Source organism: Opisthocomus hoazin, chromosome 3, assembly GCF_030867145.1.
Source record: "Opisthocomus hoazin isolate bOpiHoa1 chromosome 3, bOpiHoa1.hap1, whole genome shotgun sequence".
Lineage (NCBI taxonomy): Eukaryota > Metazoa > Chordata > Aves > Opisthocomiformes > Opisthocomidae > Opisthocomus > Opisthocomus hoazin.
In genome coordinates, this window is record NC_134416.1 from 86,134,698 (window position 1) to 86,161,766 (window position 27,069).

At 44.1% G+C, this 27,069-nt stretch overlaps 2 protein-coding genes across 4 annotated transcripts in view; one reads left to right on the forward strand and one right to left on the reverse strand.

Moving 5' to 3' along the window:
• Positions 1-3,396: 3,396 nt before the first annotated feature.
• FAM8A1 (family with sequence similarity 8 member A1) lies at positions 3,397-11,847 on the forward strand. Its single transcript, XM_075416896.1, has 5 exons — positions 3,397-4,006; positions 7,412-7,532; positions 9,793-9,916; positions 10,140-10,279; positions 10,599-11,847. Exons 1-5 carry the CDS (start codon positions 3,403-3,405, stop codon positions 10,741-10,743), a joined length of 1,134 nt encoding a protein of 377 aa, XP_075273011.1. The 5' UTR covers positions 3,397-3,402; the 3' UTR covers positions 10,744-11,847.
• Positions 11,848-13,902: 2,055 nt separating this feature from the next.
• The window catches only part of NUP153 (nucleoporin 153), a 55,296-nt gene continuing 42,129 nt past the window's right edge, over positions 13,903-27,069 (reverse strand). For all 3 annotated transcript variants that reach the window (XM_075416893.1, XM_075416894.1, XM_075416892.1), the window contains exons 16-22: positions 25,942-26,556; positions 23,798-23,992; positions 20,972-21,814; positions 18,953-19,321; positions 16,984-17,256; positions 15,524-15,683; positions 13,903-15,015 (exon numbers count right to left, since the gene is read on the reverse strand). In XM_075416893.1, coding sequence (XP_075273008.1) covers positions 14,931-15,015; positions 15,524-15,683; positions 16,984-17,256; positions 18,953-19,321; positions 20,972-21,814; positions 23,798-23,992; positions 25,942-26,556 — 2,540 coding nt within the window. In that variant the 3' untranslated portion in view covers positions 13,903-14,930. The remainder of the gene's footprint in view (positions 15,016-15,523; positions 15,684-16,983; positions 17,257-18,952; positions 19,322-20,971; positions 21,815-23,797; positions 23,993-25,941; positions 26,557-27,069) is intronic.

The following is a 27,069-nucleotide window of genomic DNA, read 5'->3' on the forward strand; positions in this document are numbered from 1 at the left end:
TATGTAAAAAAAACTGTATAAAATTTTCTCACCACCTGATGACAGATTCACAGTCAGTCCCCAAGCAGCGATCGCAGAACACACAGAGTTCCAGAGCTCATGAATTCTGTGAAACTCCCGAAAAAGACTGAACACCTGGAAAAGTTTGAACTCCCAGACACAAGAGGATTCAAACTTCAGGAAAAGAGAAAGAAAGATTCCTGCCCCCCGGCCAACCCCCATTCATAAACTGCCCACAACATATGGGATGGGATATTTCCATTGGCCAGCTTGGCTGTCTGTCTGGCTGTGCTCTCTCCCAGCTCCCACACACCAGCTCACTAGCTGAATATGAGAAACTAGAAAAAGTCCTTGATTTCATAGCAACAACTGAAAACATCAGTGTTATCAACACTCTTCTCGTACTAAATCCAAAACACAGCAGCTACTGGGAGGAAATTAACTCTGTCCCAGCCAAGACCAGGACAATGTTCGAGTAATGAAGAATCTCTTTAACAAACGTTTGCATATAATTTCATCTGCACATGAACATACATACTTGATACAAATGTCTAAATAGTATGAATATATGTAAGCCGCTGGGCACAACAATAATTAACCACTTTGGAATGACAAGAGGTTGCTTTTGATTAATGCCCAACAACCCTCACCCAAGGACTCTTTAAAAAAAGCTCCTGTTCTTAGCACACTTCAGCATGATGCAGGAAATGTGATCTGCATCCCCCAAGCAAAGGAACGGACTGAACTTTAGTTTCATACATCCAGATGAATGCCTCAGCAATTTCTTGGTTTTAAAAATTGTTTAAAACCCTGCCTTGAAAACAAGACACTAGAATGCGTATCAAAAATGAGCAGATATATCTCTGTAGCTCTGAAAACGAGCTAGATTTAAAGCAGACCAGCACTCTACTACTTCCCATTGACTATAAAAGAAACCTCGCTCAAGGGTGACAGATCCAGTACTTCAGCATTACTTATATTTAAAGAGCTCAGGATGGGATTCCAGTTAACCCTTAAACCTTAACTATTCCAATATCAGCTTTCAGATGCTTACCTCCCTCTCTTGACCTAGTTCAAAATGTTTCCTCTTCCCTAAATCTCATTTCTAGAGAAGAGGATGTTTAACTGCCGAGACATTCAACCACTTATCTTCATCAACTGATACAATGAGGTATCCAAGATTATCTCCCTTTCTGACTCTGCTTACAAGAGAAAGCAAACTAAAGTAGGGACAAATCGGTGCTGCAGAAGATTATAAGTACTCCCATAAAATGTGTGGTAATCTGACACAGCAATGAAACAAGCCTCTGTCACCAAAAGCCTGAGCTGTGAATTCCCCACCACTGGCAAGCACCATTGTTACAGCATCTTTTCATCATATGCGCAACAGAACAGAATAATCTGAATGCTTGCGTAATTTATGGGTCTTTTGTGGGTTCTTTTTCTAGGGCAGAAGAATGAAAAACTGATGACTGAAAAATTTGGGAATGAAGAAATTATGTGTTTGTCTCCATTACCTGTTACTCCCCTTCTCTCTGCTGTCAGTGATTCAGGTTCACCTTGAGTACCCAGCATAATTACATAATAAATTCTAATTGGTTATGCCTGTGTAACACTATTGGTGACCCTAAAATTTACATGTGACTGGCAACATTATATGAAGCCTGTGAGATCTTGTAATTGTACCTTAAGGTCTGATCTGGCTTGCAAAAACTGTGGTCACACACACATCCCTCAAAAAAACCAAACCAAACCAAACCAAAAAGTCTGACACCATTTGGTCCTGAAGAGTTTGTGGTGAAAATCAAATTAAAAAAAAATGAAATAGACTGTAGCTGATGAAGGAAGAAGTGAAATATTTCAAAGGCGGGAGCTCTGTTACGTTACTTTTACTGTCAGTTTTCCAAGCTAGTTTTTCTGTCAGGAGTGAACAGCTGGTTTAAGACCATGTTTTCTTCTACACACTTGCCTATCTTCCTTCCTTTCTTTGATTCTTCACTGTCCTTCCTAATCATGCTAAAACTTGCTATGTTTCCCAAATCATTTACCCATGTTGATTTCCCTCAGGTCTATGTCACAAAACACATGCCAGTGTATTTAGAACCATACCTACCTAATGAGTGCCGACACTTAACGTAACTGCATTAATTAAGGTGGTATGGGTTATTTGCTAAGCACTTTGTCAATTCACCTCAGCTTGAGGTGAACTCACCTATGAGAGGCTCACACCACAGAAACTGTTTCGGTTTTTAGATGAGTTAGGATTACATGGGAAAATAGCGTATTTATTTTAGTCTAACAAAGAAAGGGAGAAGCTCCTGGTTTTTTCAGCTATGCTATTTGTGGTGTTAAAAGTGGGAAACACTCCACGTTTATAGTATATATTACTAGTTCATTCAGTATGGAGCTATGTTAACACCTGTGTTATATGGAACCTGTGGTCTGGGATGCTTAACGGTATGCAGGAACCTTATTAAGTATTAAAAACTAATGTGGAGAACCGTGTTTAGCTTGCTGTAGGGCTCCTGGCTCTTTGCTCGGCGTTTTGGCATGGAAGCACATGAATGTCATGGGGGAAAAGATGCAAAGAGGGGAGATGGACAAGCAAGCAGCCTTTAGACAACAAACTGTAGAAGCACACAAGAGAAAGGGCAGTTTAACACTCTTTCTCCCTCCGCACAATTTCAACCCACTTCCCATTAGTGAAGGGAAAAGCTAGCCCAGGCCAGGCCTCCCCCCTCGCTGGGGTTTACTTCAGCCACCACAGCAACGCCTCCGTCAGCCGGCCCAGCGCCCTCGGAGGGGGGAGCCCGACGGCAACGAAGCCCCGCACAGAAGATGGAGCCCCCCTTTCCAGGCCACAGGACAACGCGCTGGAGCCAGCAGCCCCACAGCCCGAGGCCAGCTCTCGCAGCGGCCGTGCGGCCACATGAGGGCCGGGGCTTTGCCTGAGGAGAAGGGCGACCGACTCGCAGGAAGCCGCCGGCCGGGCCGAGCCTCGTCGCCGCTGAGGAGCTTCGGGAGGAAGCGCGGGCGGGGAACCCTGCTGCTTGCGCTAAGGGAACAGAACCTCCTTCTCTGCCTACAGCGCTGCCCGCAAACCTCTCCAGAGCGCGGGCGGGCAGGGCTGCACCCCTTCTCACCCCCTCCCGCCGGGGCGCTTGGAACCGCCCGGGCCATACCCCCGTCCCTGCCTCGCCACTAGGCGATACCATCTCACGGGGGGCGGGGGAGAAAGCCTGGCTGTGTGCTTGCGCAGCGGCAGAAAGGGGTTTGCTGGAGAGTAGTACGCTCCTCGCCAGGCTGGGTGCCCGAAAGACTCCGCCTCCTGTTTGTCCGCTTCCCCTGCTCCCGCCCCCGCCTCCGCGGTAAGTGGGAGAGGCGAGGCGTCTCCCCCAGTGCATGCGCGGTGAGCGCAGCTGCGCAGTGTCAGAGGGGATGGAGGAGATGGCGGAGCCCGGCACGGACCCGGACCCGGGCGCTGGCCGGCCCGGCGCTGGGGCGGCAGCGGCGGCCGTGGCAGAGGGCGAGGGGAGCGACAGCGGCGCCGGAGGGGACCCCGCTGCCGCTCCGTCACCGCCGCGCTCCCCGCCGGCGGCCGCTGGGGGCGAGGGCGGCGGGGCGAAGCCGCTGAGCGCGGCGGAGTACGCGCGGCGGGTGCACCAGTGGCTGTGGGACTCGTACTGCGGGTACCTCAGCTGGCAGGGCTGCCTGCCCGCCCTCCTCGCCGCCGCCGCCGCCTCCGCCGGGCCCCCCCGCCCCGCCGCCGCGCCGCCGAACCCTCCCTCCCCGCCGCTGCCGCCGGGGGCGGCCGCCGCCGCCGCCTACTACAGCCCCTTCTACCTCTTCGCTCCGGCGCCGGCCCACACGGCCGCCCCCGCGCCGGGGCCCCGCGCCGCCGCTTCCCCCCCCGCTTGGCCGGCAGCGGCGGGCAGGTTGGCCCCCCTGCCCAGGGCGGCCTCCAGCAGCGGCACCGGCGCCCCCAGGGAGACGGGGCGGCCGGCAGGTGAGCGGGCCGGGGGGAGGGGGCGGCCGTGGGCCTCCGCGGGCCCCTCCGTTGCGGGAAGCGGCGGGTCGAGGAGCAAGCCCGGGGTGGGGGGGTGTAGCGTTTTGGGGGGCGTCTTTGCGCTGCTGTGGGCCCCGGGCCCGGCGCCGCGCCGCGGAAAAGGCAGCGGCCCAGACAGCGAGTTTGTGCGTCCGGAGCCGGCACCTGGCAGCAGGTGTGAGGGGGCTGGCTGGTGCGCGCTGCTGTGGCGGCTGGCTGCGAGGTGCTGCCGTGGGTGTCGAGGGGTTTGCTTTCTCCAGTGAAACTTGCTCTGGTGGTGAGAGGTTTGTGAGGCGTCTGGCTTTGCAGCTGGCGTGTCTGGGTAATGGAATCTAACCGAATGTCATTGCTTTTAGTGGACTCTCGGTGCTCAAATAAAATGATCTAATAATGAAAGTGAAGCAGAGAAATAAAAACCTGCTAGCATTCAGCAAGCTGGTGGCAGGACCCGAGGTGAATACAAGTCTGTTACGGCTATAAATACTGAAGACCATGCGTAGCAGTGTTTTATATTATATATTTATATTCTCTTTATACTTGTTTGATAGTAAGACAGACTTGTTCTGATCGCATCAGAGATAAAACCTGGGGCACAAAACATTTCTGCGCAAGCTGAGGAGCGCCTAGGTGACGTTCCCTGAGTGTTTTGGTAGCAGCTTGACGAATGGTAGAAAAACGTGGAGCAGAACACTGCTAAAGGGCTCTGGAGAAAAGCCAGATCTCCTGTCTTTCTGCAGGGCAAAGTGCAGCATTACTGATCTGTAACATTATTTATAAGCTCAGTGGCTGGGTGTGAGCGGAGAACCTTTTCAGTTGGTTTTTCTTTCTTTTGAAGGGAAGGGACTCCAGGTTCTGAACTTGCTGCTTTCTTGTGGTTTTGAGCAGATGTTGTTTAAACAAGGTTGCAACACAAAGTAGTGTTTTCTTTAATTGTGCCCTGATTCTGAGTTATAGATTGCTTATAAACAGATAATGCCAGTCATTGAAAAAGAGGATATGGACAAAGGCTGGGCTGAGATGATTCATGGATTTTTACCTGGTTCTGCAATAACTAATTCCATCTTAAAGGTAATTTAGGGTATGAATAGTATTTCGTGCTGCTGAACACGGTTACTCTGAATGCTCAATACTGTAGCAACACCTGGCCTGCTTAAGGGAATCTGTGTGTGATACAGTGATACGATACAATTATAAACAAAGACTCTTGTGCCAGTGCTTCGGCTCCAGGTTGCAGGTGGATGTATCTGGAACAGCTTAAAGCGATTACGGCTCCTTCTTTGCTGCTGCAGATAATAATCTGCCTGATTGGCTGGGCAGGTCAAGTATCCGTCTCTGCACCACTGCAGGCTACAGCCAGGTGTGCTTAGGTAAGCTGGAGTGAGTGACAGCTTGTGTTAACATTGCAGATTTTAAATGGGATGTTGAGAAGTGGAATTGGTAACTCTTCAGGTCAGTCTGCCTGCAGAGTACCAGTGTCGGCAGCACTCTGGGCAGTAGTGGGCTTTTTGTGGGCAGTCATCGTGATCCAAGACCCTTCCTCCCCTCCCCTGCCCCTGCCTTGCTGCAGGAGATGACTGCTCTGCTGGGAGCAGCAGAATAGAAAGTGCATCCAAGCCTCAGCGGCTCTGCCTGGCTGACTGGTGCAAACCCATCTTTATTACCAGCGTAATGTAAGATCCTAGACTTTGAGCTGAGCTGGATGCGTGTTGCTTTTGGCTGTCTGTGACATACAAATAGTAACTCCTGGCAGAGTAGTGGAACATCTCAAATCACTGCAGTGGAAATCTGTCAGAGTCTGAGAGTTGCTAGGGTTTCTTAATATAGTGGAGTTTAAGTTAATACTTAACTTTCTTGGCTTCACTTCGCTTCTTCCTTATTCAGTCATTGAATCTAATATATTCAGATGAAACTGCGTCACCGACCTCAACAAGTGTGCTCCTTTTAACAGAGCAAATGAATGCTTTTATCTGGCGCTGTATGCTCAAGATGGGGTTGGGGGGACTGGCTATGGTCCCGTCTGCCTCAGTTGAAGAACCTTTAAAGAGAATTTAATTGACAACTTGGATGTACTTTGACAATGAGAATTTAATTCATTTTAGTGTTATATATGTAACAGTCATGCTACTTGACAGTATCGATGCAGAATTGTTGGTGATGCAGGTATGAAACAGATACAGATAAACTAAGGTATGCCAAATAAGAACTTGCTCTTACCTAATTACTGCTTGATTATAGTTACCTCATTTTAAAAGTGTCCCAGTGCTGTGGGCTTTCGGTTTCGCTTGCATAGCTTGTAAGGCCAGGGCTGGCATTATCAGCCTGCGCAGCTAAACTATGGAGGCTTATTCTCAGTGAAACTTCATGGTATTTTTTGAGATTGGAGAGAAGAAGGATTCTCTTTCACCTTTCCTTTTCTCCTTTTCCTGTCTGTTGTGGTTGGCGTTCTCAGAAACACCAACCAGAAGAGTTGCTGTTTTCCACAAGTTTACATCTAGTAGTACTTGGGTATTGCTAAATCAAGTTTTGATGTGAGTCCTTGCTGGTTTCATGGGAGTAGTCAGGTTTGTTTGGAAAATACAGAGGGGTAGATGGGTTCAGATGAAATTATTTTGCAACACTGTTCCTTGGAAACTTTCTAAGATACTCTTTAATCGTTGCTTTAATCATCTGAGGTGATGTTAGCAACAAAATCTTGTAACTGTGAGTAACTACTTTGCCCCCATTTTCACTTGGCCAATCAAACAGGAGAAATGTCTTACATTTTCTGGCTCGTGGTAGGGCTGCATGCTGTGTTTTATTGTAATAAGATGTCTGTAGGAATGTTTATGCCCAGTATGACTAGCATTTTCATCCACTCCTGTTTCTGGGGCTGACTTGTGACAAAATAGGCTGTGTTTTACTGTTAGACAGTTGATACTTGGTACATCTGGAAGCCTTGCTGCTGAGCAGTAGAAAAGTTGTGGTAGAGCTAACTTTCCTTTTAGCTGAACTCTGATTTACAGAAATCTGTCTCTCTAAAGCTGTTCTAAATGAAAAATCCACAAAAATTAATGCATCTCCAGTGTACTTTGGTTCTGTGGTGGGGTGGGCTTTTGCCTGTAATCCTGATGGGAGTCAGTGTTTTGAAAGCGTTTGCTTTAATACAAGAAGGTTCTTATAACTCAATTTAAATAATTCAGATCATTTTTTATTCATACACTTTTAGACATTTTGTTGAAGAAGGTGTGAGCTGAAGAAGGTGTGAGCTGAGATCAAGATCTTGATAATGTTCTTGCAGTGAGGTTAATGTGAAACGTTCTTCAGATGATGTGTTAACTTTGTGGTAGTGCAGTAACATCTGGGTAATGTTAACTATTTCTGTTACAGGTCGGGAGTTCATTATCCCTTCGCTGGCACACAGGTTCATAGCAGAGATGGTGGATTTTTTTATTCTGTTCTTTATAAAGGCAGCCATTGTTTTAGGTATTATGCATCTCAGTGGAATAAAGTAAGTTGAACAATTTAAAGCTTTATTTACAGCTTTAAGCTCTTCATGCTCTTTGAGGTGTCATGATGTATGTATGGTGTGCTTATGCATATGATGGCACTTGGTAACTGTATCAAAAGTTGAGTAAAAAGTGCTGCTAGCTTAACCTCCTTTTAAATACTTTCTGATTTTGGGTCAGCTGATGGAAACAAAGAGTTTGTACAGGTGTCTTCGCAAGCTCACAAACTCCTTAGTAAGGGTAGGTTAGTCTTGCAGTCTTACTTTTGGGAGGCAATAGCAAGATTTTTAAGAAGTCCTCTAATAAACTGAAAGAAAAAACATTGACAAATAAATTCATTTTTTAAACAGTCTTTAAAAATGTAATGGATCTGGCTGGGATGTAGTTAATTTTCTTCATAGTGTCTCCTGTGGTGCTGTGTTTTAAATTTGTGACCAAAACAATGCTAACATACAACAAAAATTATTTCAGATCCTTCATGTTGGATGCGTATGTACTTTTAAAACACAGCCGGATTGTTAGGAATGCTACCATGCTGCAGTCTTTACTGGGCATAAGTTGGATTTCTTATAAAGTATGATTAAGCATCGTGTGTATCAACTATACACTAGACTGAAAGATTTTTCATTTCACATTTTTATACTTGGATGTAATCGTTTACTGCAAAGACTGTTTCTTTTTTATCTGCTTCTTTAGCTGTAAATATCTTATTCCGTAGCTCATTTAGTTTCTCTGCTTTGGTTTGGTGTAATCAAATATTTCGGTCTGATTAGGAGATGAGAGCATGGTGTAATCAGTAATGCCATTACTGTATAAACACATTTTAGAATCCAAGCTTTCTGCTAAAGAACCTTCCAAATGTTGTCTGACTGTAAACTGATACTATACAGATAACATCTTTCAGGCACCTTAAACTGCTCTTGAAAGGTGTGTGGAAGAGGGTCAAATCCAAAACAATAAATACCTCAGTGGTTTTTGTTCAGATAAGCACGCAATTAAAATGCCAAACTCTCAGTTCTGTTCAGTTGCCAAAACCTCCAGCTCTAACCTGACAGCTTGTATTTCCATTTGGTTTTTAGTAGGCTGAGAACTATGCAAAATGAAGTGCTGGAAAGATGGGGAACAACTATACATATACTGCTTCTATAAAGTAGTGAGGGAATCTTCTTTCAGTTAATTTACAGTATATTCAATATTGACTCTTGCAAAAGCAGTAATAAGTTGCTTACAAGTAACATCAGAGAAACATTCTGGGGTTGGTGGTTTCTTCACTTGCGAGATGCGGTGTGCTTGAGGTTACGCTGAGGAGTTGTCATGGAAAAAATACGTCCTTGCAGTTCTTGAGAGTGAGTTCAGGCCTAGGTTGTATTGAATGGCAGTGCAGGTTGTGGTATGCTGTTTTCTTAATTCCTTATATTTTTTGATCCTTGAGTCTGAATAAAGAGGAGGGCGAGTAGTACAAATATAGGTGGACTGTTTTGAAGTGGGACTGCACGTTTCTATGTGAGTAGTAATTCTCACTTAGATGTGTGAGTGGAAAGTCCATGCCTAAATACATGTTGCAAGTAATGTCTGTTCTGAGTATCAGATGAGAATGTTAGATCTGCGGAGTTGATCTTGTGAAAACACGCACTTGCCTCCAAATTGATGCTGTGTGTAGCTTTGTTAGGGTAAACAACTGAAGGTTTCAATAGCTTTAAGTTAAAAACTTGCTCTTGCATGCCAAGGTGCCTGCCTCTGGAAGAGTATGATGAGCACTGTAAAAGCTACAGAGAGTGCGGAACCCCAATCGTGCAAGGGAGGGTAGGTCTCCTTTGCTTGCCAGGGGGGGACTTGCAACTTCTCCCTTGCATTTATAGAGAAGAGTGCCACGTTGTGTTTTGCCTTGAGTTCCTGGAAGGAAGAGACTTGGGTGCCTTCCATTTATACTGGGTTTGGTGATCACGCGCGGAATCTCTTTTTTATCTCCCAAGAATCGTGAGAATTTTCAGAACCATTCTGCAGCTCGCTACCCAGGGATGCCATTGTGCAAAAGTAGTAATAAAGAATGATCTTTTCTTGATGAAAAAGACAAAATAAACTAGGCAGCACCTCGGAAAGAAACCTAGTGTTCTGAATTTTAACGTGTTTATTATCAGAGAAGCCAAGGAGCTTTTGTTCTTTTACGAATACCAGTGCTGAAGGAGTGAATTCTAGTATTAAAAGGGGTAACATTGGTACTGGGAGAAAGACGGTGTTAAACTTCAGTCTTATTTTGTACAGGGACATCTCTAAATTTGCCATGCATTACATCATAGAAGAAATAGATGAAGATACATCCATGGAAGATTTGCAGAAAATTATGATTGTAGCTCTCATCTACAGGTTATTAGTCTGCTTCTATGAGGTAACTACTCATAAACACTAACTTCTATAATAGTTGTCAGTTGTTGAATAAATGTTGAAAAAATTCCGTTACCATTGGCCTGTAAAGTAAATCCTCTTTACAGTATTTTGGATTACGTCGAAGCTTACGACATTCACATAGTTCTGATGAAAACCCAAGTTTGCTACACGGATCAACAACATGGTGGTGCGTGGAACTGAGATAAATAACTTTTCTTTTACAGATAATCTGTATTTGGGGAGCAGGTGGAGCAACCCCAGGGAAATTCTTGCTTGGACTGCGAGTTGTGACGTGTGATACATCTGTGCTTATTGCGCCCAGCCGTGTGTTGGTCATTCCGTCTTCTAATGTCAGTATGACAACGTAAGTGCTCTTAGCTCCATCACGTTGCTTTCAGGTTAGTAGTGTGGACAGAGGAAATACACCATTACTTTAATAGTGGCCTTTGCAAGAATTAGCTTGCAAGAGCTATTGTTAGATTCTGTGATCTAAGAATAAAATAGCAGTTATTCAATCATGTGAATGTTTTTCAGGTTAGGTGGTAGAATAATCTCCTCGAACCCTGCTGGAGACTGATTTTTTGTGTTGTGCAGAACTGAGGCACTAAACTTGAAAGTAAACCAACTACTAATATAAGCAGAAAAGTGAAAATAAGGTGCTGAATGCTTTATCCTCGTTTCAGGTCCACGATACGAGCTTTGATCAAGAATTTTTCTATTGCTTCGTTTTTTCCTGCGTTCATCACCCTGCTGTTTTTCCAGCATAACAGAACAGCCTATGATATCGTAGCAGGGACTATTGTGGTAAGAAGGAATGGAGTCAGATGATACCAGAAGATGACATTTCCAGACTGGTTTTGAACATCCCCTCCCACCCCCAGTGAGCAAAGACCTACCCCAAACCTGAAACCAAGGTGTCTGTCAGAATCTTTTGCCCAAATGAGATGGGAACCGATTCAGAAGCTGAAGAAAATGTTCTGCTCCAGTATGATGCCAGCAGCTACCTTCAAAGTATTGGAGTTCTCATAAATGCCAAAGAAATTTGGGAGAAACAATACGTATTAAATCTGGAAGTGTTACCCTCTGACTGACGAGAAAGAAAGGGGCTGTGCTGTTCGTCAGTCTGTGGAAAGCAGCTACCTAGAAATACTCCGCCATAAAAGAAATGTTGTTCCTACAGTTTTGGATGTTGGCAGGTAACTAGAAAATCAAGTTGTTTTCCAAGCAGTTGCCTGAGTTGTTTGGTAAATTTTTTGAGGAGGAGAGAACTGCAGTATTAGACAGCAAGGAAAATCATGTTAATTAAATTACCATGTGTGTACAAAGAGCTGAGCAGTGTCTATCGTGTCCCTTATTACCTCTTCACAGATCGTATTCCGTCGTCTAAGTATTTTATCAGAATTGATGTGAAAAGTTTTTTGCATGATTGTCTTAAGCACTGTCACTTGTTTCACATGCCAGAGCTAATGGAGAGGTGAAGCAATAGCTGCTTCCTCTCTGGGAAGGGCGTGTTACACTGCAGTGTCAGTGGATTGGCGTGTGTAAATAATTTTGGAGCTGTGACCAGCACAGATCATGCTCATGAAAGGTAACTTTCTTGCTTCTGTTTTGGAGTAAAAGCACTTGTCTATTTCTTGCATACAATAACAAGCAGAACAACTGAATGTGTTTCCGGAGCATGCAGAAAACATTCACTGAAGTGTGTCATGGGTGTAAATCTGCAGAAGTACAAATACTGGTTATTTTCACTTTATAATTCTGGCTATTGTTTGTATATTCAGAATAACTTAAATACCGAATAAAGAAGCTCATATTTTGCATGATTACATAGCTTTGATAATTTCTTTATTCTCATGTTATTAGTATCTTGGAATGGAGTATAACCAACAGTGTTAATGTTTTATTAAAATTGGAGTAAAAGTTTGGAATTGCTCTACACCTGGTTTTGTGTGTTCCTCCCTTAAGGTGTAACTTGCTGCTCCATCGCTGAAGCTTTTACTCTGCCATGGTTTAGACAGTTGTTTGATCGACAATAGAAATGTTTGAGAGCTTGGTGATCTCGTGTCTTCATGTGAAGTAACTTAATCAGTAATGTGTTAATATTCTTCAGTATTTTAGTTGGACAGGTGGTGGTCTTATGTTTATAAACACAATGTTCTGTGTATCTGTGATCTTCATTTACAGTGTTGTTTCAGGACCAAACCCACTGCTTAATAAGGGGAGGATGCCATTTTCCTACCAGTTACCTCTCCAGAATGAAGCTGCTACCTCTTTAGATGATGACTTTTTAGATAAATCTGGAAAAAAAAAAAAAATCATCTAGGCTAGAATCCTGATTTTAAAGTCTTTGCATAATTAGGAAGTGTATCTGTATCAAAATATCTCATCATTTTGAGGGTTACTATTGTTTTAATGCTAACAATTTATTACTAGACAAAGAGACTTGATCATCTTAAATGTGTCATTAACATCAGAGCAATGTTACTGACAGGCACCACTGAAATAAAAACGTCTCGGCAATAAGCAGGCCTGAATAAAGCACCCTGCTGAGGTGTCTGGATCACTTGAAGTGAAATGTTTGGCTGAAACAGAACTTCAGAGATACTGCTTAACTGTTCTTTCAAAGAAAATATGTCGATGTAAGCATTGAAGTTGAAAGTTCAGGCATGGCAGTCAACCAGCCTGGCAGAAGCTAAAGCTGTCAGAACTGGCCTCTAGGGTGGGTGTTGCCTATTCGCAATTTCAGTATGAATAGGAAAAGAACTTTTGTTCTATTTACTCTAGCAGTGGCCTAGAAATTAAGATTCAGGATTTGGGGGGAGGGTGGGGTGTGGAGGGGAAGCAATGCAGTTTGCTGCGACTTTACTGCTACCACCTCAGGTATAAGGGAAGGTATCTCTTGTCCTTTAGAAAAATACCACCCCTTCCACAGCAGGCAAAGACCAAAATCAGAATTCAAAGAACACAGAGCCTCTCCCCTGAAATATGTATCATTATGCTGTTGTAAACACTAGCTTTTAGTTTGTCTCTTACGCAAGGTGCGTTGAAGATGCAGCTTTTTTTGTGTGTGTGGGATGGTACTCGGCAGGTGATCAGGCTCAAGGAATAAAGTGAAATTTGTGGCATTTTTCTGATTTTGACATCTGGAAATATGTAATTGCATATAATCTCAGCTACAGTGGCAAGATGGGACTGTCTGAATAGCAGCTTACATGTGTGGTTTTACAGTCTAGGTGCCGAATACTTTCTAGTTGCAGAAGTGGCGATTGGAACTGGACCTGTGGAACAAAAGTGAGCCTTTGTCCTCCTGTCACGTCCAGTCCATGGTTAGCAAAGCATCTCACTTCATCATGCTGGCAGCTGTCAGTGTAGCAGTGCTGAGCAGCACTGGGGTGAAGGGCAGGAGTGCTAGCAAAAACACCCCCAGCCCCAGCTCTGAAGACAGTTAAAGCTTACACCACTTAGGCAGGTCTTTTCAGTTCCAGCTGTAGCAGGCAACTGGACCTCAACCATGAACAGAAGGCTGTGGCTTAGTAAAAGTTCAGCTGTGGTCCCCCAACAACCAGGAGCAGTTCCTCTCCTTTCACTAGAATAACATGTGTTCTCCAGGAGGCTCCTCCGGCTGCTACAGAAGTGGAAAAACCCCAAAGCTACTCATTTACAGTCAGTCAAGTGTAGAACAGTGGTGAATGTTTGTAATGTTACCTCTTTTTTTTTTTTTTTTTAAATAGCTCTATAAAAATTCACTGCAGCCAGTGTGGCCAGACAGCTGACACACTGACATATGGCTCTGAGCTTAAGTCTACACTAAAACTCTGCTTCCTAACAGGGAACCTCCAGCTAATGCAACATCCTCTGAAATGAGCGCTGGTGTCGCTGTTGAAAAGTAGAGGTGGGAGAAAGCAGGTGGCCGCTCAGGCTGAGCGCATCCTCCCGTGTGGTGACAGCTGCAGATGCCTTCACGGGGAGTTAAAACTGCCAGACAGTATTTCATAGTTTTTATTGATGGCATTTATCCCATGGTTTAACATGTTAATTATACTGTAATAAACATGGCTTTAATATTAAACTTTTCCTTATTATCCAAAGTCACCACAGTCCATTTCAGTAAATATAAAAATATATACTTAATACTTTGTACAATACTGGTTTTTGGTCCAAACAAAAATGGATCAGAAAAGCCAATAAACTTACTTTAAGAATTCCCAATTTTAAAGATTTTCTAAATGGATTTAGGCAACTTTGAATAATGGGATTTACATAAAATCTGAGACAATACTAAACAAAAATGGCCGTAACACACAAAATTAAAATTTCAATTTCACAGATTTGTTATGCCAAAAAAGTACATAGAGAAACAAAATTGTATTTACATGTTTAATAATAAAATAACAAAGGCGAGACAGGTGATAAAGGGCTGTAAGAATGAAAATATAGAAATAGCATATAATTATTAAATGAAGAACTACAGATCTAACAAGTCCTTAGCATGGATCACCCTTTAATCAGTCTTCCTCTATCAGAAAATTTTAGTGCACAATACACCCAAACTCACTCACTTCACACATACACCAGCACAAACTCCGCATAGAAATCATTCGTTACCGACATTCTCTACTCTATACAGCATCTCTCGCTGACGCGGTTGCCATTCCGAGGCATCAGTAAACGCAGATGAGCGCACATAGTGGTGCAGATGAAGAGGTATTGTACAAGCCATTCACTGTGCGGGCTCTACTCACGGCTACAGCCAGACCATGCCGAGTCAGTGAAGGAAGGAACTTGTTGGAGTCTAAAATCATTTTACTCGAGAACGGCCCTGTTGCCAACTCTATCCGTTACCAAAAAGATCTAACCGGGGAGAGGGAAGGGAAGGAAGGGGAAAGGAAGGGCAGCAGAGTTTTATATTCCTGTAGGCAGATCTGACTTCAGCTAACCCAGCATGAGGTACGATCCCAACAACTGAACAATGCAGGGTAGTAGCTGCTTCGAAAGTTGCTTTACCAATCGGGTGATTATTTTCTACGTCTAACTGCAGTCTTTATCTTCCGACCAGAAACTGAAGAACCAGAGGCGGAGAAAACATTTTTCCCATTAGTCCTATCAAAAGAAAGCAGCAGTTCAGAGTTTAGGACAGGGCAGCTGAAAATGCAGTAGCAGCACTGAGTAGATGATACTCCAGAACATAGTCTCGCCTAGTTTCATAGTCTTGGCTCACCAGTTACCAGCTGGCAACAAACGGCACACGATGAAGAGGAGGAAGAGAGTTCCAGAAACCAAAAGCAATTGAACCTCTCTTATTCAGAAGGTTAAGTCGCAGCGTATTGGCTACATACAGATTTTACCTTTCAAGAACAAGACAATCTCACATATGCTGATGTGTGACATTTCTGACAGCTGGGCTCCGCTAAAGATACCGGTGCTCAGTTACCCCATCAGGCTAGAAAAGATGGATGGATGGATCCATCCAAGGAAGGATGCCCAGCTTCGTTTCAAACACCAAGGTTCATCTGAACACCTCATGATTTAACAGCAGGAACCGTAGAGGCTGCCCACTGTCCACTGATACTACCCGAAGCTCAAGTGAAATTCTGACATGGTCTCTTACCCCACTGTAAATGTTGGAGGCTGGTTGAAGGAAAATCCTGATGAGCCAGAAGGCTGTGCCGGTGCTGCTGGTGCAGGAAGATTTGCACCAAAAGTAAACACTCCTGGGTTATTCGGGAAGTTGAAATTAGAAGTGCTACTTCCAAACTGGAACACAGGACCTGGGGAGATGGGGTGGAAGAAGAAGGGAGGAAGAAAGTTGAAATTTGAGTTCATCCTTTCCAGCAAAATCCTCATGTTCTTCCCACTATCTTTCATGAATTTTTTTTACAGGGCAGGGGGTGCACCAGGAGCACCAGATAACTACAGGAACAGTACACGGAAGAACTCATTCACTTTGTAACAGAATCACAAAGGGATGCTTAAAGTAACGCTGCTGGCACACTGATAATGAATTGTTTGCTAACTGCTGTACCACCGTCAAATTTATACCTGTGCATACTAAAGTTTGTTGAAGTTTTCAATTATAGTACTGAATCACATAGATTTATATGTGGGTAAACTTTCTTGTGTTCCTGCAGTCGATCCGGGGACTCCCTTTCATTTAATTTGCTAACACAGCACCTCATCGTTAAAAAAAAAAAAAAAAATCCTACCATCAAAGTAACTGATAAGCAACAGACAATCCAGGGAGATTTGTATCTTTAAACTGCTACCTGATGAATGAGAGACTGAGTAACGAGGTGTGCCAACTAATCTAGTCATCAGTACAAAAACTTCCGTCCATTACTTTTAATGGCGGCTATTTTGTAAAACTTCTGAGAGGGGAAAAAGGAGGCTTTTCCCTTTAAGGGTTTGACGTGATGATATCAAATACATACGTTCTGGCAGTGTGTTTTTTGAATTACTGGTGTGGAACAGGTCTTTCTTACACTTAAATCATAAGGATCATTCTCTGCCCCCTTCCCACGGTATTTTATGCTTCATTAGTAAGAAGAACTTCAAATGAAGTCTTAACCCATAAATGCATAAAAGTAATTCTAAGCATTTTCTTACACAGCAAAGCCCCCAATACAAATAAACTGCCAAAGTCCGTTAATGAAGTCAGATAACTAAGAACTACTCTTAACGCATCAAAAAAAAACCCAACAATTTTTACTGTGCTTCTGCCGTTCCAGTTTGTACAATCTTGCTGGCGAGTACTTCACGGTCTTCAACACTTCCTTTTAACCACCACCCAATATTCAGGGGTAGGGCTGCAGCCTCCCCATCTGCCACGTCTCCTGTGGAGAAGGCTGACTGGGAAGCTGGTGTTCCTCTGGCACATCTCCCCCAGCCCAGAGTGAAACACAAAGGACTCAACTCTGCACCCACTGTTTTATGGAGGGTGATTCTTAGGCTTAAGTATGTGCGCAAGGCAGAAGTCTCCTGTCTCCATGTAATTTAAGGTGCACTTCAAGAAAAATAAAATAAAATACGTAATCTTTGAGACCAAAAGGGAAGGGGATAGTGGGCACTCACCAGCACTGGGGGTGGCAGAGCCGAAGCCTGACTGTTGGGCGGCTTGCTGTCCGAACACAGCGGGCTGTGTGCTGCTCGTCACCGAGCCGAAGGCCGGAGGAGCCGGCTGAGCACCAGCTGAGAACAGCGTTGTCGACAGCGATCCGAAACTCGGAGTGCTGGCCTGGCCGGACCCTTGGCTCTGGCCAAACGCTGGTGGCTGGCTGGTGCCAAACGCCGGGCCCGCAGTGGGCGCCGGAGGCCCGGAGCTGAACAGAAACGAGGGGGACGATCCTCGGGGAACAGAAGAGAAATGTCAGCACGTGCTGGGTTTTTTTTTTTTCTCCACAAGAACAAATCGAGAAACAAAGGCTTTAGGACCCCACATTTCCCAACTCCGGTGGCTGAACATTACTCATTACTTACAAATTACTCATCTTAATTTCCAACCAATTGTGTGAGTATAGAAAACGAATACTACGGCAGCCATAGCAGGCATTGCACCTTTTCTTCTAAGTAAGGTGAGAAACACCATGTTTACGAGAGTCAGACAAATCTCAAACACATTGGCTGTCTGGATTCAGATTACTGCCTTAACATTCCTGTTCTAGAAACAGATCCCCACAAACAGCACATTTTAATTTGCATTTACTAAAAGCTGTTTATATCACACACAGATAATATTCATCAAATTCTACTTTTCAAACATGCACAATACAGCTCCTGATTTACTAGCAGCAGGAGAACATGAATCTTGTCAGCAGCTGCGCCTCTCCCTGCCCAAGTGTTTACCATTACCAACTTCTGGAGGCCAAATCAAGCTTGCAGCAATTTCTCTCTGCTAAAAAATTTGGTTTAGCAGAGTAATTCTCTACGTAACATCAACAGACAACCAGCCCATTTGTTTAGCTGCTTCGGTTCTGCGTGGCCAGCAGAAACACCGAAACGAAAATACGTGACTGAGCAGTGATCTGAACATACACAACAGATCTGCTACGCAAAAGAGGGCATTTTGAATAGGAGTATTAATGAAAGTTAAGCAGCCTTCACGCAACAGGAAATACCCTCTGTTGCCCCACAACTTGGAAGGACTGGCTGTTTTTTCTTTCCAGGAAGACAAACAGATATACAGTAAAAGTTAATACAGGCTTCTGCATAAAAAAAAAAAAAAATCCTTTGTGAAGATGTTTGAAATACGGCGTCACCTACTCATGAAATGACACTGAAAGTTACTCATTTGTAAGGAGGTTAAATTGATCTGTTGGCTGTTACAATTTAGGAATGTTTTCTCTCTGTTTCCGATACACAAAAAAAGCATGCAAATTTAATTTCTGTGAAGGACAAGGTTAAGCAATCAGACCAAACTAGATGAAGTCTCTTCCTCACAGGTTCAACCTTATTTCCAACATACTGCTAGGCTAGCAGGAATACAGATGATTTGGCGGATTTAGTCTTGCGTCATGCTGCTAAATTCATGCAGCGTGGTAACAAATGTCCTCTCTAAGTTGCTAGAAAATCAACAAACACTGGCCAAAATGCTTATTAGAAACAGCAGCAATTGCATGCAGAGGTACTTGTGAAGGAAGAATGCTGCAAATCTTGACATTATTTACAAGAGAATTTTAGGTATGGGAGAGAAAAGTCAGTAAAGTTGTAATGTCACTGACTTCTAACTGTAAGCACTGGACTGACGGTGAAAAGAAAGAAACTACCATTCTGATGGTGAAAAGCTCCGGTACATACTGAAATCCAGTAAAGGGTTGTCCTTTGCATAAAACAACGCTGCTGCCAGTTCATTCCTAAACTGTATTTCTCAGACTGTGGAAAAACTGAGCCCCGATTTATACTGTTGAACATAAATATTCAATATTTTTCTCTGCTTCCATGTGTTTGGCCTACACATTCTCCAGAGGAAAATATTCATGAAACACTATTTCCTTGGTCTACTATGTAACGGCAAAAATGAGAGGAGCATCTACTTAAAATGTACCTGTCGAACTTGATGTGGTTGTGGCTCCAAAGGTAAAGCCTGAATTTGCCGCATTGGTACTGCTGCCTCCGGAACCAAAGACAAACGAAGTAAGAGCCGTGCCAGTGCTGGAAGATGTGGTTGCTGGTTTGTTTTCTTGAGAGAAGCCAAATGACTGAGGTGCTGCAGGTTCTGCAGAACTGCCAAAAACAGAGCTGCTCACAGTGTTGCTGGGTTGTCCAAACACGAAAGGAGCGGGAACTGGCTGAGGATTTGAGGAAGAGATGGCGCTGCCAAAGACACTGCTGCTGCTGGCTGAAGTGGTGGGTATGACTGTGCTGGAGGAACTAGAGCTCAAGAAGCTGAAGGATGGCTTTGCTGCTCCTTGATCTGAAAGGAAGAACTGCACATAAACCACCACAGGAACGCCAAATGGACTCCCATTTCAATCGCCCTACAAAGAGCAGTCCCGAATGACACCTCAACCACTATCCCAGCTACTCCAGATTCAATGTGCTGATTGCTGCCATCCACAACTAAAGGGATAGAAGAATTGTGAAGAACAAGGACACCGCTGCAGCCTAGGCTTCACTGGTTACAAATGCTAAGCACTGGCTGTCATTGCCTGAACCAGTATTAACCAGTACTTCTGAACTCTACAAACACAAATGTATTTTAGATGTTCTTTGAACAACAACATCAATCACCTGTTAGCAGCTTTATGGCTTTGCTCAAAGGAGTATTGAAAAACACAGCGATACAGTTTCATTTGTAGCTGGTTCAAAAATACAGCCCTCTGCATACAGCTTTAAGTCAGGCAAAGCTTCCCATCCTCCAGCCTGACTCTTCCAAGCTTAAGTTCATTGTACTTACTGCAAGACCTGCTTTTAGGAGCAACAGAGAACCACCACCCATTTAAGACCCTCGTTATAAAGTACTGAGTGCAGTTTCACACACTTAAAATAGAGCTGTCTTTTAAAGTCAGCCATTCTTCAGCTTTCCCTAAGCTGCTGGTCTAATTCTCGTTGTTAATCTTGTTTTCAATTTCCCACCATCTTTTTTTTTCCAGCAGTTATGGCCCCTTTTAATCTATGCCATTTTTAAGGGACTCTACCATTCTTAAGAACGCTTCTGAAAATTTCTTTTTTGCACAGGTGCTTCATCAAATTTCCATAACTAAACCAAACTCCAGACCTCTACCCGGCAGGTAACAAAACAACCCAAGCCAAACTCACAACCCCAACCCCCCCACCCAGCCGTCTCCTCTTCCCCAAAGCCCACATTCCTCCCAAAACCTGTCTGTTCGATAGCAGTTCAACCATAAGAATACTGTGATTAAAACCAGTATAACCCTCCGTATTGCTTTTATTCAGGGTTAGGTACTGATGTCCTTTTCTGTATCACTTCAGAAGTTAGAAGCTAATTCTGTGCTCTAAAACACAGTTGCCAAGTCATACAAATGGAATTTAACAATCAGAATTTTCCCACACAGTCATCATTTTTAATCCTCCACTGCAGACTTTCAACAAATTAAAGAATACAAAACCGTGTATTATCTATGAAGTTATTTTTGTACCTTTGTAGCAGGGGAGAAACAGCAGTATACCCCGTAGCACAGCTACCAGTACACGGGCATAAGATACTCCCCCTCTCAGTCCCCTTCACTATGAAAAACAACGCTAGTATGAGGCCTCTATACTGCACCATACTACAGATTTTACCGCCAGCTGAGCTGCTACTACTGAGACAATACAACTTCTATGCTCATGTAAGAAGCAATACAGGTTCCTTAAGGTGTGGCAATTTTTTTTTTGCCTAAACCTAGCATTAAAACTCGTCAAAATCTAAAAAGGAATTGCTCTATACTGTCTATACATCAATAACCAGAACTAAAGACAGACTGCAGGTAGCAATCAAGCCTTTTCTAAAGCTCTAGTGCGTGATATACATCAAATCCCATATATTTTGACCAGTATGGCCTCAGAGGTATTGTTTGATGAGTGTGAGCAGACAAGTAAAGACAAAAGGTGTTCTGTTTACCTGAAGTACTGGTTGGTGCCCCAAATGCAAAAGATGGCTTTGCCTGCTCACTTTCCTTCTCCGATGGTTTAACGAAACCAAAATTGAATATAGGTTTTGCTGTGCTCTCCTCTTTGGTATGCTCAGCCGTCCCAGCTGAAAAGACAGGCTGTGCCTTTAACTCTTCATTGTCAGCTTTCTTTCCAAACGCTAACGGAGCAGCAGAAGTGACGGAGTCCTGTTTCTCTTCTGTCCTTCCTAAAACAAACTGCGAGGCCGGTGCAGGCTCCACACTGCCAAAAGAGAAGCCTCCTTTTGTTGAAAGAGTTTCATCCTTTTTCTCATCTGGCTTCTTAAATGGAAAAGCAGGTGACGCTACCTCCTTTTCTGCCACAGTTCCAAAAGTGAAGCCGCTGACTCCGGTTTTGTTCTCACTGGTAGCTATGGAAGAACTAGAACTCGTGCCAAAACCAAAGCCTCCCAAAACTGGTTCCTCTTTCTTTTCCTGCTGTCCCAGGCTCGCTGTCCCAAACTGAAATGTTGAAGGAGCCTGACTGCTTGTAGATGGAAGTCCAAAGGTAAAACTGTTAGTTTTACCTTCTTTTTTACTGTCATCTGATTTAGAGTCTGAGGAAGAAACTCCAAATTTGAAGTTCCCTGAACTAGTAGGAAACTTAAATCCCCCAGTGACAGTGCTGGAGGATGCAGATTCAGACGCGATGCCGAACTTCAAGCTCCCTTGTTCTCCAAATTTAAAATCTGCTGTGCTACCTAATGTATGAGAAGATTCAGAGGATGATGACTGAACACCAAATGTAAATAATGGCATTGCAGCATTTGTGGACACAGTAGCAGTACCAAAACCTGCAGAAAGAAGTAATAATGTTAAGTTTGCAATATACGATATCATACAAAAGCTTTAGCTACCTGGCTGAGATTCTAGTCCTGAACTTCCCAGAGTTAAAATTGTTTGAAAAAAACCCAACAAAATGAAAACAAGCAAACAAAAAAACATAACAAAAAAAACCCACAAAGTGAATAAGAAAACTCCACACTTCCTCTGTACACACACCTCTTCGCCATGGTATTCTTCTGTCCACCACGTGGCTTTGACAAGTATATCCCTAACTACTTTGCAAGCTCACGCTTTTAGTCAAAACTCTGAACAAATAACACATAAGGCTTGCAAAGAACAACAGTACCATTAATACATTAATAATGTCACTCCAATCTTCAAAAAGGGCAAGAAGGAGGATCCAGGGAACTACAGGCCGGTCAGCCTCACCTCCATCCCGAGAAAGGTGATGGAGCAGCTTATCCTGGAGGCCATCATCAAGCAAGTGGAAGAAAAGAAGGTTATCAGGAGTAGTCAGCATGGATTCACCAAGGGGAAATCATGCCTGACCAATCTAATAGCTTTCTACGATGACATGACAGGCTGGGTAGACGAAGGGAGAGCCGTGGATGTTGTCTACCTCGACTTCAGCAAGGCTTTCGACACAGTGTCCCATGATATCCTCCTAGGGAAGCTGAGGAAGTGTGGGCTGGATGAGTGGTCAGTGAGGTGGATTGAGAACTGGCTGAATGGCAGAACTCAGAGGGTTGTCATCAGCGGCGCTGAGTCTAGTTGGAGGCTGGTAACAAGTGGTGTCCCCCAGGGGTCAGTACTGGGCCCAGTCTTGTTTAACTTCTTCATCAACGACCTGGATGAAGAGTTAGAATGTACCCTCAGCAAGTTTGCTGATGACACCAAACTGGGAGGTGTGGTAGATACACCAGAAGGCTGTGCTGCCATTCAGCGTGACCTGGACAGGCTGGAAAGTTGGGCAGAGAGGAACCTGATGAGGTTCAACAAAGGCAAATGCAAGGTCCTGCACCTGGGGAGGAACAACCCCATGCACCAGTACAGGCTTGGGGCAGACCTGCTGGAGAGCAGCTCTGCGGAGAGGGACCTGGGTGTCCTGGTGGACGACAGGTTAACCATGAGCCAGCAGCGTGCCCTGGCTGCCAAGAAAGCCAATGGAATCCTGGGATGCATCAAGAAGAGTGTGGCCAGCAGGACGAGGGAGGTTCTCCTTCCCCTCTACACTGCCCTGGTGAGGCCTCATCTGGAGTACTCTGTCCAGTTCTGGGCTCCCCAGTTCAAGAAAGATGAAGAGCTACTAGAGAGAGTCCAGCGGAGGGCTACAAGGATGATGAGGGGACTGGAACATCTCCCCTATGAGGAGAGGCTGAGGGAGCTGGGCTTGTTCAGCCTGAAGAAGAGAAGGCTGCGAGGGGACCTAATAAATGCTTATAAATATCTGAAGGGTGGGTGTCAGGAGGATGGGATCAAGCTCTTTTCAGTGGCGCCCAGTGACAGGACAAGGGGCAATGGGCACAAACTGAGGCACAGGAAGTTCCATCTGAACATGAGGAAGAACTTCTTCCCTCTGAGGGTGACGGAGCACTGGAACAGGCTGCCCAGGGAGGCTGTGGAGTCTCCTTCTCTGGAGATATTCAAGACCCGCCTGGACAAGGTCCTGTGCAGCCTGCTGTAGGTGACCCTGCTTCGGCAGGAGGGTTGGACTAGATGACCCACAGAGGTCCCTTCCAACCCCTACTATTCTGTGATACGTGATAGATAGATAGATACTATTCTGTGATAGGTTTTTTTTTTTGTTAAAAAGCATAACCTTCTTCTGGGGAAAGGCTGTGCAAACATAGATGCATTACCTTACTTAGGCAATATTCCTAGAGGAACAGTGGACAATTTGCCATACCTCAAAGAAAAGTAATTGTACTTAAAAAAACAACAAAAAAACTATTTGTAGAATGCACCCCCTTGTTTTTCTCCTTAAGTATTACCTTTGAGCTCTGCCTTGGTGCCTGGCTTTGCACTTTCACAGGCTACACATTTTGTGGCTTCTGCTTTGTTTTGGACCATACAGACCTCACAAACCCAGCTTCCTTCGGGCTTCTTGAATTTGTCTAAATCCAGAAATCCTCCAGAAGCAGCAGAAAACGCAGAAACGCTGCTACTGGTCACAGGCACTGAACTCCCTGAGAAATAACCAAGACAGTTAATCATCCTGCTTAAATGAAATGAACATGAAATTTTAAAGAAACTCTTAAATGCTCACTAAATTACAAAGTGAACAAGTGTAACTGCAAAGAAACTGTCAAACTACAAGTTAACTTCAGTCAAACTCAATCTGAGAGTGTAGACAATAGAAACACCTAGATTCTTCTTTATAATCTATGTATGATTTTAAGCACAAATTGAACCAATGATGTTTAGACAGCAATTGCAGTTCATATAATACAGCAACACAGCCTATTTCAGATGTAAATTAAAGGTACTCTATTCCACCAAAACTAGTAAAAGAATTTCTGGTGACACGAGTAACCTGTAGTCAAAGTTAGCACCACTCAAGTTAATGACCATGACTTGACCATGACTGTCAAGCGATGTGAGGCTGAGAATTTACCAGAATGATTCATCACCAAATCCCAAGGGCAGACATGTTCAAAACTACACCGTGACAAAAAAAACCACAAACAGAGAGGAACTCAAAGCCTGCAAACCCACAGTTCTATGTTCACTACACAAGTTACGCTGTCTTCAACAGCAGCAGCAGCCTCCATAAATAGGTCTGAAAGACAACGCTTGCCTTCTGATTTTTCTCCTCTGTAAAGGAAGAGAGATGTCACTTGATGCTGCACCCCAACAGAAAACTTCAGCTCCCAAAGTGTGAAGACTGAAGTGGACATCCCAAAGGCACAAAAGCATCACATAATTGTTGTGTTCACCTGCAGTTTTAAACCACTGAGGGTGGCATTTAAGCGAGAGGCAGAAGTTAATGTCTCAAATTCAAAACAGTGAAGACCGGAACCCATCTTCTCTTCCACAGCACACTCAGAGAATTTTTATCCTCTCATTTTACTTGCCTCACTCTTCCCCTTGACAGATGTAACGTAACCGTGCAACTCTCTGTACCATGATGGTCATGGCAAACCCCTCATACTTACAAAATTCCTCCTTGCAACGGCTAGAGTCTCAGACAAAAGTGCCAGCTGATCACTCTGAGGCTGAAAGTCCATGAGAATAAGCTGCCTCCGAAATGTATTATCCTATCTGAAGAAACTCCACTCTTACTGTACAGGATGATTACAAAAGCACAATCTAGTCCATCTTGGATTCCCTGCCCCCCCCCCCGGATATATTTGCAAAGATGTTTTTTGACATAATAGTATATTAAATGATGTTAATGGCCAATGAAAGTTAACACTAAAATAATTATTTGCTCTTTAAAAACAATAAACTCACCACAGTCAAAATCAATGACAATCACGTACAATGGGCAACAACCCAGGGTTGAACTGAAGCAAGCACCCACTTCCTCAAAGTCTGGAGTGACCTTGACCTTCCAGAACAAGGTCATCCATGTTCTGGAAGGCTACCACTGGCCTTCACAGGCATAGCTGAACATATGGTTTTGTTTTAGCTTAAGATAACTAGTTAAAGACTACACTGTCTTGAAATCCACCTTCTTACCTCTGCTCAATTACACACAAGTGCTGGGTTGATATATTTGTAGCTATATTCTGTAAATACTGTTTCTTATGTTTTGAAAGAGAAAAAAACCCAGTGATTTTTAACTCTTTCTGTGGACTTCACATTTTTACCCAATGAAAATAGGTACATTGGTTTTCAGTTAATTAAAGGCATCCAGTTTAGCCATCTTTCCTCACCAGCTGCAAAACAGAGTCTATTTGCTTCAATTCTGTTCTGCACTAACACATTTCACAATCAGTCCAATTCATGCGACAGGCTGGAATCTGGGCTGAGACCTCAAAAGTGCCTGTAACCATTCCTGCAGACAGGCACTAACACATCCTGCCTGGCATAGAGCCATGCTGCTGAAAATACTTTTTATACGCAACGTATTTTGTTCTGTAAAGAATGCGCAGAGGCTGAGATTGAAACAGCAGAAAAGAGAAGAACATACCTGGTTTCTCGGACTGACAAGCTACACATTTGCTGTCTTCTGCCTTATTTGATACAAGGCACACCGCACAGTCCCAAGAGCCTTTTGGCTTCTTAAATTTGTCTCCAAACCCCAGAGTGACTGTCGTGTCAGTGCTGCTGCAGGAGGGCATCACTGTCACCGAGCTGTCTGTGGCCACTGGCAACATCAGAGCAGGCGTTACTCCTGTTCCAGGCTTTGGTGTCTCACACGCTATACATTTAGTAGCTTCAGGTTTGTTCTGGACCAGACAGGTATCACAATCCCACGTGTTGGGTGCTGTTTTAAATTTGTCTTCAAAGCCCAGTGTCCCTCCTGTGGGGACTGCTGCCTTAGAGGTGACACACTGACTTGAGCTTATCGTCTGTTTCGTACTCTCAGCTGCTGACACTTTTGCAGCTTCGCATGTTACGCATTTGCCATCTGTGGGTTTGTTTTGCAGAGACGGATCATACGTGTCAGACTGCCAAAATGAGGATGCTTGTTTAGAGGTGTCTTTACCTGCAGAAAAACTACTTATTGCAGGCCTTGTATAGACCACTGTGCTTGTAACGGGCTGTGCAGATGTAGAGAAGGGTGTGTTCACAGACATAAAGCCTAGAAAAATATACAAAACAGGAAGAGAGATCTTACTGACAGAGCAGCACCCTCACTGCGTGTAAGTTACTTAGAATACTAGATGGCATCAATTTAAGCCAAGTGCCAGCGGTTACAACTACACATTCCAACTAACCGCAAGAGGAAGTCCCCGGAAATCTTAGGTAAAGGGATGAAATTTCATATGCTGCACTGAGACACACAGGACATTTATTTAAAGCTTGATTTAACTCTTCATTTCTGTTATGGTTCGGCTGCCGCCGGCAACAAAAGCGCCACGCGGCCGCCCCTCCCCCCGCCAGGGTGCGGAGGAGAATGGAAAGAAACGGGCAGAAACTGGTGGGTCGGGATAAGGGCAGTTTAACAGAACAGCAAACAGAGGGAACAGCAACAACAACGATACAGAAAAGGAGCAAACATGACACGAATCGCATGACCCACAGAGCCACTCTCCCGGACCGGACCGGCGCCCACGCTCCTGAGCCGCGAGTGAGTTCCCGCCACCCAGCTCCC

Excerpts from the sequence above, each read along its gene's own strand:
- FAM8A1 (XM_075416896.1), top strand. The coding sequence starts at position 3,403 with ATGCGCGGTGAGCGCAGCTGCGCAGTGTCAGAGGGGATGGAGGAGATG. Across the intron at positions 4,007-7,411 it reads GGAGACGGGGCGGCCGGCAG|GTCGGGAGTTCATTATCCCT; the intron begins GTGAGCGGGCCG and ends TTTCTGTTACAG. Across the intron at positions 9,917-10,139 it reads TATTAGTCTGCTTCTATGAG|ATAATCTGTATTTGGGGAGC; the intron begins GTAACTACTCAT and ends TTTCTTTTACAG.